General features: G+C 52.4%; 1 protein-coding gene across 1 annotated transcript in view; it reads right to left on the reverse strand.

The window, feature by feature from the left end:
* Nucleotides 1-1,332: 1,332 nt before the first annotated feature.
* CUNH6orf132 (chromosome unknown C6orf132 homolog) overlaps nucleotides 1,333-16,289 on the reverse strand; it is a 36,408-nt gene continuing 21,451 nt past the window's right edge. Inside the window, exons 3-5 of the mRNA XM_021149317.3 lie at nucleotides 7,477-7,552; nucleotides 2,647-5,833; nucleotides 1,333-2,208 (exon numbers count right to left, since the gene is read on the reverse strand). Of these exons, the coding sequence (XP_021004976.1) occupies nucleotides 2,091-2,208; nucleotides 2,647-5,833; nucleotides 7,477-7,552 (3,381 nt within the window). The 3' untranslated portion in view covers nucleotides 1,333-2,090. The remainder of the gene's footprint in view (nucleotides 2,209-2,646; nucleotides 5,834-7,476; nucleotides 7,553-16,289) is intronic.

Consider the following 16,289-nt stretch of genomic DNA (forward strand, 5'->3'; position numbering starts at 1 on the left):
TTCCCGTCTCCCTCCATGCCAGGATTCCAAGCAGGCTCCAAGCATAGCGTTTTATGTGGGCTGGGGATTTGTTTACAAGGCAAGCCCTTCCCGGGGAGCCATCCCTCCTGCCTGGGGCTGAGTTCAAGTCCTTATGCTTTACCTGCTGGGCCAGCCCCCCGCTGCGGTGGCCTCCGTGCCTAACCTGGCATCCGTGCCTAGCCTGGCATCCGCGCCACTTCTAAACTAATTATTTTCACTTCTGTTCCCAGCTCCTGTGGTTTTTGTTGGTTTGTTTCAGTTTGAGATGGGGTTTCACATAGCCAAGGATGGCCTCGGACTGTATGCTTGTGCCTGCATTTTCTCAGTGCTGGGATTATAGGTCCGTGGCACCACGCCAGGCTTTAGACAGAAACCACATTGTCAGTGCTGTCCCAGAAGGAACACATGGCTGTCTCCATTCTTCGGCATTGATGAGGTATGGTTACTACCCAGGAAAAGAATCTGAGGTTCAGGCAATCAGAGAGACTTGCTTGAAGACAGTTGCTTGACCTCTGGGCCTGGCCCCTGTGCCTGGCACCGTCCAGGTGAGCACTGCTAGCCTTCATGATGCCTGGGTAGATTTAAGTCACCAACCTACAGCTGCAGAGCAGGGACCAGTCCAAACTGGCTGTTTATTTCCCATGCTGAGTGAGACCAAGCCCTTCCCCACCCACCCCAGAGCACGCCATCGCTGGGAGACCACACCCTACTCTACTTCTTCTTGACGCAGCAGATGAATTGTCAAACTCTTCTAAAACCCTACTTAGAGAAAACCCATTTATAGACCAGGGCTGTGTTGATGGGCTTGGCTCTGTGAGCACAGAGAAGCTGTCAGCCGGCTGGCCAGCCCGAGCCTCCCGGTGCCAGCATCTCTGCACAGTCTTTACCTGAAGTGGCTCACCTGCTGTTCCAGCCACCTGGCACTGCAGCTGGGACCACAGGTCACCAAGCCCCCAGAGGGGACTTCCTCTTGTCTGCCCTTGCTCACCTGAGGCAGACCACTCTGTTCTTCCTTTCCCATCTGCCTGGACCTGGTCCCAGGCCCAACCACTCCCCTTTATTGTTCCTGTTTTTTCTTTTTTTTTTTTGATTTATTTATTTATTATATGTAAGTACACTGTAGCTGTCTTCAGACACTCCAGAAGAGGGCGCCAGATCTTGTTACAGATGGTTGTGAGCCACCATGTGGTTGCTGGGATTTGAACTCTGGACCTTTGGAAGAGCAGTCGGGTGCTCTTACCCACTGAGCCATCTCACCAGCCCCTTATTGTTCCTGTTGTAGTTAACACAACACACAAACCAGGACGCATATTAGAATATATACACATATATTCCAGTTCACTGATATAACCCTGGACCATCCAGGCAGAGGACAAATGGTCACCCTATTGACAAGTCTCCCCTGTTCTGAACTGGCTCTAGCAGGCTACCTTGACCTTCCAAGACCCATCTCCATGTTCCTTGGGCCCAATCCCTTGAACCAGGACTTCATGGGCCTGAATGGAAAAGCAAGCCTTCATCCTCCATCTCCCAACCCAGACTTCTCAAGGCTTCCTCGTGAGTAAGTGCCATGGGGTAATGGCCCTGCTTGGCCCTGGCAGGTACATAAGGCTCCTGAGGCAGAGCCCTGTGTTGTGCAAATGGTCTGAACTCATCTCCAAGTGGCTAGGAAGGCCAGCCATTACCTGTCCAGTGTAACAGGCAGAGGTTAAAGACAGCCAACACCATCCTTTGTGAGGCTCTGACAGGCAAGCTGTCACCTCCATGGGTTTCAATCCTCCTTGCTAACACAGACAGCACCAGATAGCAGAAACAGGGCCCACCAAGCTCCCCCACCCCCACCCCCACCCGCCAGCAGTCCCCAGCCAAGCTGTCCCTTGGTGCTTTCAAAGACACCTTTCTGTCGTCCACAGTCCTCTGCTACATCCATCTGTCTGCCTTCCAGAACAAAGGCTCTCAGCTGTGTCTGAGCCAGGACCTATAATACCTTGTGCGACCTCCCACCCCCACCCCTGCAAAACAACTGCCCAGATCCAACCCCTAGAAGTCAGCTGACTGAACCGCATGGCTCAGGAAGTGGCTTTCCGATGGGTCCCAGGGTAGGCATAGGAGATGGGATGGCGGGTCCCAGGCCTCACGGTGAATGTATTGATGGGGCTTCCATAGTGGGTGTTGCCGTGAGGCGACCTGGAAGGAGAAGGAGTGGAGAGCAGAGAGGTGAAGCTCACACACAGCTGGTTGGTCCTCACTCTACCCGCCCTCCCCCAGGGCAGAACACCTTAGAATGTGATGTGCTGAATTCCTGACCTCCAGAGTGGAACCACAGAACACCCTTTTGGTACCCTCTGTTCACTCAAACTCCTGTGCTCTCAGCCTGGGTCTGGGTCTGTCTTTCCACCCCGGGCCACTAGGTCTCCCTTTCCTCTATACTGATTTGAAGTCCTGAAACTCCAGAGGACGAGGTGGGTGAAGAAGCGTGCAGGGAAGGAAGGCACTAGCCAACCTCTCTTGAGAGATCTGAGCCTTCCTCTCTTAGTAAGTCACAGGCGATGGCCCGAGGCCTTGGCGTTAGCTCTGTTCACCGCACCCCCAGAGATCCTTCCATCTTAAGAGAACCCAGCTCACCTGCTGCCTTTGGCAGGGACAAAGCCATAGTCCCCAGCTTTGCTGCTACTACCACCGCCACCACCGGGCGCCTTGAACTTGACCTCGGTGGCACCTCGGGCGCCCTCCAGCGACAGCCTCCTTGCGTGCAGACCTCCGGGGGCTGCGCGGCCCGCAGAGTTGACCCGTCGCATCTCAGGTCCTCCTGGCTGAGGTCCGAAGCAGTTAGGGGAGCTCAGGCTGCGGCCAGTAGAGCCACGGGGCATCCCGGGGTTGCGATGGGACTCCCCGACATACAGGCGTTTCTTGATGAGCGATCGTCCGCTGCCTGAGAAGCGATCTAGGCCCCCGGACTCCGGGTATTGAGTCCCCCGGAAGCGCGAGAAGCCAGGAGTCGGATTGGGGCCCCAGGACTGCCCCAAGTCAGAGAAGTTGTTCCTGGGTGGGGACCCGCGACGACCCTGATGCTGCTGCCCAGGGGCCGGAGGCTCAGGATCGTTGCTGAACTCTGGCGGCGGAGGAATGATATCAAAGCTGAACTCCTCCTCCTCTTCTTCCCTCTTGTAGGAAGGAGAGGGCGGGGAAGAGAAAGACTTGGGAAGGGCGCGGCCCTGGGGTAAGTTTGAGGGAGCTGGTCTTTCCCGGGCCACAGGGGCTGGGGTTTCAGCCTTGGTCCACCCATGCCTGTAGGTAGGCTCTGAGCCTTGTGTGTCTGGTCCCTGCTGGGGCTTCCAATGACTGGGCCCCGTGGGCCGTGCTGAGGTCAGATGGGAGTCCTCTGTCTCACTGGGCACCTTAGGGACCACAATGAAGGAATTGGGCCGGCTACCTCTGTAAAAGATGCTATCAGAGCTGGCCTCTGGTTGGTTGCTATGGTCACGGAGACTCCCTGGCAAAGAGGACCGTCCAATCGCAGTCCCTCCAGTCCTAGTCTTCTGTGCCCTCTGTCTGGCTGCAAGGAGCAGGGCCATTGGGGAGCCCTGCTCCACCACTTCCCCAGTCACCGGGTGTCTGAGGAGTTGATCAGCTGGCTGGCCTGATGTGAGAGATTTGGCCGGATGGTTTTGTAGCTCCTTTTCATCCACTACATCCCCTGAGTCTGTAGCCTCCCCTCTGGCCCGAGTGGGAGTCACTACAGCAACCCCTCGGCTGTGGCTATTCTGGCTGCGATGGGGTCTGTAGAGAAATGGTGCCTCTTCTCCACCGGTAGACATCTTTGGTGGGAGAGCTGGAGGAGAGAGGGTGCCATTTGTGGACAGTTGGGTAGCCACTGGGTTTTCTTGAGATTCTGGCTTTTCTCTCTGCCTCACAGAGGCAAGGTCCTTCTCTGCCATCAGTTGAGATGATGGGGTGGACAGCTCAGGTGCATTCTTGAGTACCGTTGCTTGCTCGGATGTGTCCTTGGGTGGTGTGTCCTGCCCAGGTGTGTCCTTGGGTGTTATGGCCTGCCCAGGTGTGTCCTTGGGTGGTGTGGCCTGCCCAGGAGTGTTCTTGGGCGATGTGGTCTGCTCAGGTGTAGGCTTGAGTGGTAAGGTTAGGCCAGGTGTGGCCTTAGGTAGTATGGCCTGCCCTGGTGTAGGCTTGAACGGTGTGGCTGGCCCAGGTGTGACCTTGGGTGATGTTGCTGGACCAGGTACAACTTTGGACTGGAGTACTGTGGTGGGCAGAGGGGTGGTAGATGGCTGGGGTGGATTCTTGGTGGCAGGCTTATGGAATCTGCCATTATCAGTCCCATTTTCAAAGGTTCTTCCCCCTTCCAGCCTGGGCTTGGGGGGCAGAGATGCTAAGCTGGGCTTGGCTTCTTTCTCAGCTGAGGAGGCAAACCGAGCCTCTAGCTCATTCCGGATCTGCCTGACACTGGGGGCTGGAGTATCCTGGGGGATGTAATCCACAGGGGGTAGGACCAGGCTGCTGGTGGCTTCTCTCTCTGGCAGGCTGCTGCTGGAGGGGCTCTTCTCAGGAATGCAGGGGTGTACCTTCTCAGGCAGGCTGGTAGGAGCTGCCTCCTCTGACAGGCTGGTGCCCTTATTGTTCTCCTTGTCCTTCAAGGCCACAGTTGGGACTGGCCGGTGGCTGAGTGACCGATCCTCTTTCCTGGTCCCACAGAGATAGGCTGACAGCTCACTTCGAAGCTTCTCCATCTGCCGGGGGTCTCTCCAGTCAACGGGTTCTGACGAGGCTGTGTCCTCCACACTGGGGGGTTTGGGCTTGGGTTTGAGAGCAGGTGAGTTGGATTTGGAGGTCTTCATAAATCCAGAAGATGGAGGGGCTGCCAGCTCAGTAGAGGGCAGAGGAGGAGCAGCTGGGGGCAGGGAGGGTGCTGGTGGAGGGAGTGGGGGAGCCGGTGGAGGCAAGGGAGGGGCTGGGGGCGGGGCTGGGGGCGGGGCTCCAGCTTGTCCATTTGTCTGGGGTTCAGACTGCCTGAGCCTTGGGCTGCCTGGTGTCTCAGGCCTGGGCTCTCTGGGCTGCTCTGGCTCCAGGGCCCTGTCTGGGTAAACCTGAGATGCAGGGCGGACGTTGAAGCTGGGAGGCAGCGGGCTGGGGGCGGAGGTCTTCTGGGTGGCTTCCTCCTCCTCTGGAGAAGCGCAGGGTGCTTCCTGAACGGGGATAGATGAGGTCCTGACTGGGGTTGGGGGAGGCACCTTCGGTGACCTGGGGAAGGTGAGGTGGGGCTCTGGGCTAGGCCCTAGGGGGCTCCTCTTTAGTTCAGCAGGGCTTTTGGGGGGACTGGTTCTGGAGTCCTCTGGGTGCCTGCCATTGAGCGCTACTTCTGATTTCCACTTGGTAATAGCCCCAGGTGGGAAGAGATGAGTTCCAGTTGTGTGCAGAGAGACTGGAGCTGGGGGTCCTGGGGCTGGCAAAGAGGGTGGAGGGGGGCTTAGAAAAGCTGACGGTGGGGCAGGGGGGATGAAGTCAGGAGGGGTGGGTGTGGATGGTGGGGATAAGATGTCTAATGGTGGGGGTGGAGGGGGGGCTGTGCTGGGTGGGGGTGGGGGTTCCACCAGCAGGGGAGGGGGAGGAGGAGGAGGAACAGAAGGAGGGGGTGGTGGAGGGGACTCCCCTGGAGGCTGTGAAATGTCCTGCGGTGGCCCCGGGGCTGGGCCTGGGGGAGGTGGGGGAATGGATGAGTCCAGATCGTAGCATGCCGGCCTCAGGTCTCCCACAGAGCTGTACAGTCGGAGGTTGCCATTCACTAGTGTGCTGGTACCTGAAAGAAGGGGAGGCAGAGACATGGAGTTGAGCCAGTCTCCACCCCTCTGTGGTTTAACGCTGTTGCTGTTTCTGTTTCTTTAATGTGTGTGTCTAAGGAGGGCAGGTACTATGGTATACTTGTAGTGGGCTGAGGACTTAGGGGAATTAAGCCCCCTCTTCGCACCGTGTGGGCTCTGGACACTCAACTCAGCTCAGATTTGGTAGCTTACCTTATCTGCTGAGCCATCTTTCCTGCACAAAGCCGGCCTCTGTGCCTGGCACAGGGAGAGGGGTTGACCAGGGGAAACACTAGTGTACCTGTGCCTGAAGGGCTAGCTAGTGTCCAGCCCTTTCATCTTAAAGCCGGCTGAAGAAGCAGCAATGGCTGCTATGTCCTGAGCTGTCAGGACACCTTCTTATATTAATGAGGGGCTTCCCACTTGGGGTCCTGGAGCAGCCCTGGGTGCTGACAGGAGGAAGCAGTCTGCACAAATAGATAACTCTCGCTTTTGGGAGACCCAAGTCTACCGAAACCCATTGCAGAGTTTAGAACCCCTGCGGAGTGTTTGGGCTGAGGATGGTGGGGAGGAAGGAAGGTACCCGGGACAGTGCCGCTACAGAGATGGACAGCAGCCACACGCCCCTCTTCTGCACCCCAGTCCCCGAAGAGTCCGCCTCCCTCTGCCATGCTCGTTTTTTCCCTTTTCCCTCCTCAGAGTGCTTAGGAGAGAGTCTGCTCCCAGCTATGTGATGCTGGGGACCTGAAATGGAACCCCCACGCTGTGTCCTGACAGCAACAAACAAAAGCAGCAGAGGGATCCTAGCCTTGCTTTGTTCTGTGCTAGGGATCAAATCCAGGGCCTTGCTCCTGCTAGGTGATGTTGACCTCTGGCCTCTACACACTCCTCCACTTGCTCTAAACTCCGCCTCTGAAGCTTACTCCATAAGGGGTCAACCCGATAATTCCATACACTAGTCAATCATTACCCTGGGGAAGGCAGTAAGAAAAACAGCAGGGGAGGGGTGTTAAAAGGTGCTGTTTAATTAGGAAGGCCCACTGGGAAGGTGACCTCGGAGCAGAGGGGTAGTAAGAGTGGGCTGCAGAGCAGATCCCCGGGGTGAAAACCTGCCTGGTTCGCTAAGGAGCTGCCTTTAGGAGCTGCAGAGGGGGAGAGGGTGGGAAGCGGTGACTGAGCCACCGCAGTTCTCAGGAACCTTTGCTCAGAGTCACAAGGGGTGTCACCAGCCTGATTTCACCAAGTGGCTCACATCCATCCCATACATTGAGTCCTCTAGAGTTAGCACTGCTCTTCTCAAGCAGGGCAAGTGTCCTGGGGACAGAGCTAGTCAGCCTATAGCTTATAGACTCAGAGATAGGTTTGTCTGACCCAGGTCTTCCTGCTGCCTTCTATCCTGCTGTGACCCGGGCCCTCCCCGCTCTCACCACTCTCTAAAATGGGTGTTCGCCAACCTCGGCTCTCTGCATCTCCCTGGCCTGCTGTTCTCACCCACCTTGACCAGTAGTAGCTAAGAGGTGCTGGACGCTGACTTTGCCTCCAGCTGGGGGAAATGGAGATGTTTGCTTGCTTGTTTTATTTTGTTTTAACTTCAGGGCCCCAGCAGGGAGGAAAGGAAGCCACAAGATCAGAGTTCTCTTACCTCCCACTTCTTTGTCTGCAAAATCTTCTGGGACAGACGGGGTGGGCACAGCCAGCCCATGGTTCTCCTGGGCGTTCTGAAAGAGACCAGGGGACGTGGAGGGATGAACAAACAACTCAAACCCGGCTATGAGTCTCCCATTACCAAAGAAACTGCAGGAATGGTAGTAGCCATACAACTTCTTAAGTGAACACATTTATTTTAGATTAACTAATTATCTGTGCAGTGCCCACAGAGGCCAGAAGGTGACAAACCAGGGTCACACACACAGTTGAGAATGAGCACGCGGGTGCTGGGAACTGCAAGGGCAGCAAATGCTCTTAGCTGATAAACCATCTCTCCAGCCCGCCCCGAGAGGGAATTTTAAAAAATAAATCTGGGTTGGGGATATATTTCAGTTGGTAGAATGTTTGCCCAGTAGTGTACACAAAGCCCTGAGTTCGAGCCCCAGTAGGGTAAAAACTGTGTGTGGTGGGGTATGCCTGGATTCTCAGCACTCAGGGCAGATTAGGGAGGTCAAGGACATCCTCAGCCACATAATGAGTTTGGGGCCATCCTGTGATACATGATACAAATGTCCTGTTGGGTTTTTTTTCTCAGCTAGAAATGCATGCTTTGGGGGTTCCCATTCAGGGTTTTTGTTTGTTTTTTTTTTTCTGCTTTATGCATGTATGAGAACAACCACATAAGCAATGTTAGTTACAGATCAGATTTGCAAATACAGAACCAGCAAAGCCGAGGATCAACTACATCGGAATAAAAATCTCAATTCAAAGCAAACTAAGGAGTCAGGCATGCGCCACACATCAGGTGATCCCGGTCGATATCATGAGCTTCAACTACAGTGAGGCTCAGTCAAAACAAAGCAAAAGCCAACCAAAAAAGCCAAAAGGGTAAAGGTGCTTGGCTGCCAATGCTGGTGGCCTGGGCTGAGCTGAGCTGGTCTCTGGGACCCAGAATAGAAGGAGAGAACCAGCCCCTGGGGACTGTCCCCAAACCTAACACAAAGAACCTGCAGTGACTCAGCTGCCCCAAAGAATCCGACGACCTCCAGTTGACTCGGGTCTTCGTCAGGGTGGGAATTTACAGAAGATAACTAAGTGTTGAGGGCTCTGCAAGCAGCGCAGGCGTCTCTGATCTCTCACCTGAACCAAACAGAGCTGTGTTTGCACAGCTGTCTGTCTGGAGAGTCTATTTTGCATTCTCTCCGCACCCACCTGCCCCCAACACATTTCCATAGATCAACAAAGTGCACACACCTGCCATTTGGGAACTTGGCAGAGCGCTTCACTGCATGTGCTTCTCAGGGGTCTCAGTGGCCTGGCCTCTGGCTCCCAAGCCCATTCTCCTTTCCCACTCACTTAGCGCACCAGCCTATGTTCTAGTCCAACTGTCTCCCCCCACCACAGTCTGCGAGCTTCCTGGGCCTGGAGTTGGGCAAGCCATCTATTTCTCCTTGATTTTTCTTCGAGCCACCGTCCTTGGCTTCAGAGTCACTATGTAGCTGAAGATGACCCTGAATTTCTGGTTTTCCTGCCTTCACCTCCCCAGTGCTGGGATGGCAGCTGTCACCACCACACCTGGCTCTGTGGCGTTGAGGATTAAACACAGGGCTCTGTGCATGTGAGGCAAACGCTCTACCAACGGAGCCACATCCCAGTGCCCCTCCCATTAGTTTCTAATAATACCAAGAATGCTCCTTGTGCCCTACTCAAAACCATCTCTGTCACCACTTGATGAGAAAGATGTCCCCTGCATGTACTGGGCGAGGAAACAGACACCCGGAAATGTCTCAGAAATAATTTAAAACATACAGCTACAGCTGGCACTGCTGGACCCAGGACATTGTTCGTCACCACAGCCCTTCCTTTAAGGACTAGCTCAGCTGCCCTTTGTAAAGGGGCTTTGGAGCAAATGGGCTTGATGTTATCAGCCCTGCTACCTCACCACAGGACTGAGAAAAATACTTCAATCCCCCCCCACCCCCCCACCCCCGGTCTGTTATCTCTACCTGTGAACTTGTGCTAAGTCCAGAAGGGACCCATGCACCCATCTGTGATGATCTGAATAGGCACAGCCCCCAAAGACTCAGTTATCTGAATACTTGGTCCATGGGGAGTGGCACTGTTGGGAGGTGTGGCCTTGTCGGAGGAGGAGGTGTGTGACTATGGAGTTGGGCTTTGAGGTCTCATATGCTCTACGTAGGCCTTGTGAGGCAGTCTCCTGCAGATTGAGATGTAGAACTAACTCTCAGCTCCTCCATGTCAGCTTGCATGAAGCATGGTGCTTCTTGCCATGAGATAAGGGGCTGAACCTCTGGAACTGTAAGCCAGCCCTAATTAATGTTTCCCGTTATAGGAGTAGTCATGGTTATAGTGTCTCTTCACAGCTATAAAACCCTAAGTAAGAGACCATCTAAGGAGGTCATGAAGAGTGAATGAGGTCATGTCCAAAAAGCACTGGGCTCATGGCACAGGGATGTCAATAAATGTTCCTAATGTTACAAAGGAGTCACCCGTCCCCTGAGCAAGCCAGGCCCTACCAACACGCGGCTATCCTGAACCACCCAGGCAGGGCTCTGCCCTCCACAAGTCCAGTGTACTGCCCACTTCGACATCTCCATTCACAAGGCAAACACCTTTTGTTTGCTTTCTCAATGGTTCTTACTTATAGTTTATGTGGATGTGCTGGTATATGTGTGTGTGTGTATGTGTGTGTACAAGTCAACTTGAGGTGTCCCTCAGGAATCAATCACAGGGTTTCTCTATGTAAGCCATGGCTGTCCTGGAACTCACTCTGTAGACCAGGCTGGCCCTGAACTCAGAAATCTGCCTGCCTCTGCCTCCCAAGTGTTGGGATCAAAGGTGTGAGCCACCACTGCCTGGTGAATGAATCACTTTTGTTTTTGAGACATGGTCTTTCTTACTGGACTGGAGCTGGGCAAGTAGAAGAAGGTGTCAGATCCCCTGGAACTGGAATTATAGTGGTTATGAATCACCATGTGGGAACTGGAACTAATCTATATATAAGAGGAGCAAATTCTCTTGATCATATTTTCCAGGCCCCCTAGATGCTTGGTTGGTTGGTTTTGAGACAAAGTCTCTTTATGTAGTCTAGCTCTTCTGGAACTTACTCTGAGGACCAGACTGACCTTGAACTCACAGAGTTTTGCCTGCCTCAGTCTTCTGAGTGCTGGAATTAAAGGCCTGTGCCAACACACTCAGCTCTAGATAATTCTTGATTTCCTCTGATGAACCTGGGGGACTTCTTGTTGTCCACGGACCTACCAGGTCTTAAGGCATCCTCAAATTAGATGGAGAAAGTCCAGTTGTTACTGGTGGCCTGATGTTGTTAACCCCTAGGCTTAGGGGCTTAGTGAGGTAGATGCTCTCAAACTATCAGACCCTTTCTGGTAATCCGTGACAGCTACAGCCTTTTCATAAACAGTTCTGATGTTAGACTGGCCTTGAAGTAGATTCCGTCTTATCTACTTCAGTGACATGCATGTTCTTTGCTGCCTCTGTCCCTGCCCAGCAGAGGAGTCTCCCTAGACCTTCTGAGAAGCACCGCACACATGGAACTTGCTAATGTTTTCACTGAAGACATTCTCTTCGGTGTGATGGGTGGGGGGTGGGGGTGGGGGTGGGGGTTGAGAGCTCTGCTGACTCTCTGGAGCACAACTGGAAATCGGAAAAGCTCGAGACGTAACATCAAAAGTCTCAGGTCCTGTTTGTCCTCAGCAGTGTGACCCTGGGCAGGCAGTGACAAGTTAGGGTGGAGACAGTGCTGCTGCCCCTGATCTATGGTGGAACTGAGAGCTTGCCCCACGTTCCCTCAAATCGCCTAACACAGCCAGTATACTGATGCTTAAAAAGACAAAACAAACAAAACAACAAAAACAAGGTCTCACTATGTAGTCTCACTCACATTCACAAGCCCCCTGCCTCAGTATCTTCAGTGCTAGAATTACAGTGTATACCACCGAGATTCATTCAACTCTCGTTTATCCCTGTGTGTGAGTCTTTGGCCTTCATGTGTGTCTGTGCACCATGCTCATGCCTAGTCCCTCCAGAGAGCAGGAGAGGGGATTAGATCCTGAGTCACAGACGGTTGGTTGTGAGCAGCCATATGGATGCCGGAACTGAACCCAGGTGTGGGGCAACGGTCTATGCGCAGACAGCCTGGTTTCCAGTCGAGGGACCTGGGACTCGGTGGTGATAATTCACCTACATGGGATGGCAGGTGTTGACCATGTCTCCTGGACCCCTGGCTCCTGTCGAAGTTACTGCCCCCATAGCTCCCACAGGAGAGGCGTGGGTAGGAACAGCACCAAGCCTTCCTACATGCAAATAAGGTTTCCCCCAAACTCTCAGTCTAAGCCAGTGAGAGGTGCCTGCTGTCAAACCCTGAATCACCCCCAGAACTGTATATAAATCCATGCAGGGAATTAAAGGTATGTGAGAACTATTCCTTCATCTGAGTCTTTTGTTCCAAGAGGTGTATGTAACACTTGGGAAGAGATCTTCTCTCCCGAAGAGCCACCCGAGGTCCCGCTGCACTCCTCACTGGATAGTCGGCTTCTCATCGGCTAAGCCTGACTTGACTCAGTTCAGAGAGGCTCCGTTATGGAGCGACCTGGAAGGCGTGGCAGAGACTTGTCTCTCTGTCTGGACTCACTTCCCTTCTCGGGAACCTTCCTACCTGGCCTGGACAGAGATCTCCATGGAAAACTTCTGGTACCCAGTCCCACACCCTGTAAAAACAAGTGCTCCTAACAGGTGAGCCTTCTCTCTGGACCCCAACTCTTCCTGCTCTACATATCCATGAAACCCATTTTCTTCACATAAAATGCAGAGACTAGGAGGCACAAATATAGATAAAAGCAAAATGCTCTTTAGATGTAAAACAAACTCACAAAGATAATGCAGCCCCAGGCTGTCATCCTCTAATGTCTTCCCCAACAAAGACAAAGCTGCAAACCAGCAAAGCCAAGCTCCATGCATGGAGTCCTGGACACCTGCGTGCTCTCTCTCTCTCTCTCTCTCTCTCTCTCTCTCTCTCTCTCTCTCTCCCTCTCCCTTCCCTCCTCCATCCCTCCCTCCCTTTACATCCTTGCTTTATTTATTTATTTATTTATTTATTTATTTATTTGAGATAGGTTTGCTGTGTAGCCCTGGCTGTGTGCTGTGTTGGAACTCCTTATGTAGACCAGGCTGGCCTTAAACTCATAGTTCCACCTGCCTCTGCCTTCCAAGTGCTGGAATTAAGGTTGTGTGCCACCACTACCCAGCCTGCTTGCTTGTTTTGGGGCGCTGGGGATGAACCTTAGATGTTCAGGGTTTCACTCTGCAGGTAAGGAGGCCTTGAACCCCTGCCAAAGCCTCCTGAGTGCAGGGTTTTAGATACATCCAGCCGTTTCGATCCTAAAACACTGCAAACAAGTCAAGCCTCCCCAGACCGCAGCACGGAAGCCTGTCAGCACAGCCAGCACAGCGTGACTTGCAATAGTGAGCGGCTCAGGCTTGGGCTGACTCCTTAGTATCTTCCTACACACAAGGAAGCCCCCAAATCCAGCCTCTTCCCTCCAGCATCTCCCAGGTGCAAACCAAATGGTCCTTGGCTGCCCAAGCCCCTGCATTTTCCTCTCACATCTCACTGCGTTGGCTCTTAGCGGCTGTGTCCAGCACGCTGCAGATATGAACTCATTTGAATCTCAGCCTCAGACAAACAGGTGGGGAGTTTCCCTCTTTAGTATGGGACCCCGACTGCTGGGATCGAGAGCGCAAGCCCGGAGGGTGATCAGTTCAGTGTGGACAGTGCAGGTTTGTAGGGCACCACCTTCATGGTTGCTCAGTGTCTCGCCATCCTGACTCTGGGAACTGAGGCAAATCCTCAAGAAGAGCTTCCAGGGATGGTGAGAGGGCACAGTGGGGAAAGAGTTTGCTGTGTAAGCATGGGGACCCATGTTCCAAGCCCTAGAGCCCACATAAAGGTGGAAGCCATAGTGAGTGCCTGTAATGGCAGCACTCCTAGGGTGAGATGAGAGATGGGCAGGCAAGAGTCCCTGGAAGGGGAAGTGTGCAGGCCAGCTAGCCTGGCACAGTGAAACAAGAGACCTGTCTCAAACCAAACAAGCAGAAGGTGAAGTGCAACACGCAGGGGTTGTCCTCTGACTTCTACACATATCCTGTGGTGGCGAGTGAGGCTGTGTGTGTGCAGCCTCCCATCACCCCAGACAGACAGACAGACAGACAGACAGACACACACACACACACGTCGAGTGAGCCTGTGTGTGCAGCTTCCCCATCACCCCAGAAACACACACACACACACACACACACATACACAAGCATGTATACACCTACATGAACACACATATACACACACAGAGGAGGGAGGGCGTTAAGGTGCAAGCACAGGCTCTGTATGATGCTGAAGTTGGGAGGGTGTACCAGGAAGAGCAATGAGGACAGTTGGCAGTGACTGGCTGTAAACAGCTTACCAGATAACAGTATTTTATCAACACTACATTCCTGAGTACTAGCAAAGTCTCTAGCCTTAGGCAGTGTGCCCAGGGAGGACTTGGGGATAAAAGGACACAATGTCTCAGGTCTTGAGAAGCTCAGAAGCAAACAAAATACATTTTTAAAAAATCTGTCTGAGGACAGTTATAGGGTACTTACATATAATAAATAAATAAATAAATCTTAAAAAAAAAAAGAAGGATTGGGAAACGAATGTGGCCAATCTCCAGAAGGTTCTAGGGAATTATTTATACCGTTCCAACACCCGTCCGGTATATTAGGGTGAGTTAGAAAAGGTTATGTACTCAAAGGGACTAAACATTGAAAAATGGCTAAAATGGTAAAGATTAAAAAACAAACAAACAAACAAACAAACCCAAACAGCTGCAGAAGCATGGTAGCATGCAGCTGTAATCTGATGCACTGTCTGAGAAAGGAGGTGACTCAAGCCAGGTGCTGGGCACATGGGAGGCAGAGGCAAGCTGATTTCTGAGTTAGAGGCCAGCCTGGTCTACAGATGGAGTTCTAGGACAGCCAGGGCTATATAGAGAAACCCAGTCTCAAAAAAGGAACAAACAACAACATCAAAGAGAGAAAGAGGAGGGGGGAAGAAGGGAGAGGAGGGGGAAGGGGGAGAGAGAGAAGGGGGAAGAGAAAGAAGGGGGAGGGAGGGAGGGAGGGAGAGAGAGAGAGAGAGAGGGAGAGGGAGAGGGAGAGGGAGAGAGAGAGAGAGAGAGAGAGGGAGAGGATGACTCAAATGGCCTGGGAGGATATTTGTGGGAATTGTCTTGAACAAAGAAGACCCAGCTTAAAGGTGGACAGCAGTGCTCCCTGCTTTGGAGCCCTAGACTGTACAGAGAGAAAACTGCGTGAGCTCCAAGTGTGCGCGCACTCTCTCCACTCTTGGCTGTGCATGTGCATGAGCAGCTGCCTCAAGCTCCTGTTGCTGTGATTTGCCCACGGTGATGGACTGTGACCTGGAACTGTAAACCCAGCCAACCCTGCCTCATCTGCGGTGCTTCCTGGCATTTCTGTGCTCTGTCACAGCCACGGAAGTGAAACTAGGGGAACTGCCAAGGACTGACACCTGAGATTGTCCTCAGCCCTCCACGTGTGTCCCCGCACTCCCACACGCCCCACGCCCCCCATTTACACAAAAGCACAGGAACATTTAAAACCTCTGATCACACACACATTAAGCTTATCTGAAAAAAGAAAGAAAGGAAGGGAGGAAGAAAGAAAAGCCAGGAGGTGGCGGTGCACATCTCTAATTCCGGGAGGCAGAGGCAGATGGATCTCTGTGAGTTCCAGGACAGCCTGGTCTACACAAAGAAACCCTGTCTAGAAAACCAAACCTAAACCGGGCGTGGTGGCGCACGCCTTTAATCCCAGCACTCGGGAGGCAGAGGCAGGCAGATTTCTGAGTTCGAGGCCACCCTGGTCTACAAAGTGAGTGCCAGGACAGCCAGGGCTACACAGAAAAACCCTGTCTCGGGCTGGTGAGATGGCTCAGTGGGTAAGAGCACCCGACTGCTCTTCCGAAGGTCCAGAGTTCAAATCCCAGCAACCACATGGTGGCTCACAACCATCCGTAACAAGATCTGACTCCCTTTTCTGGAGTGTCTGAAGACAGCTACAGTGTACTTACATATAATAAATAAATAAATAAATAAATAAATAAATAAATAAATAAAAAAGAAAAACCCTGTCTCGAAAAAAAAAAAAAACCCTAAAAGAAAAGAAAACCAAACCAAACCAAACCAAAAGTTTATCTGGACACTGCGGTGCACACCTGTGAAGTCAAGGCAGGAGGGTCATGTGTAGCCGTAGTAACCTGGGCTATATGAGACCTGTCTCAGAAAACTAAAAGCAAAGTTACATCCTTTGGTTTTACCTTTCTTCTGGACCAACAAGATGTACTGCCTGACAAGGAAAGAAATCCAAACTGTTGTCCTCTGGATCTGTGAGCACACAATTATGCATCATATATGTATGTATGTATGTATGTATATATGTATCACATACATACACATGTGTGATATATGTGATATATGTGATGTATGTATATATATGTGTGTGTGTATATATATGTATATATGTGTGTGTGTGTGTATATACACACACACACACATATACAATAATAATAAAAAATACAAATCTAAAAAAAAAGAAGGAAGGAAGTGGACCAGGGAGATGCTCTTGTAGTGCAAACCTGACAACCCAAGGGAGATCCCCAAAATATAAAAAGCTGAACGCTGTGGCATGCATCTGTCCTCTCAGCAGGCCTAC

This window comes from Mus caroli, unplaced genomic scaffold (assembly GCF_978045245.1).
Source record: "Mus caroli unplaced genomic scaffold, Mus_caroli_1 scaffold_18, whole genome shotgun sequence".
NCBI classification, from domain to species: Eukaryota; Metazoa; Chordata; class Mammalia; order Rodentia; family Muridae; genus Mus; species Mus caroli.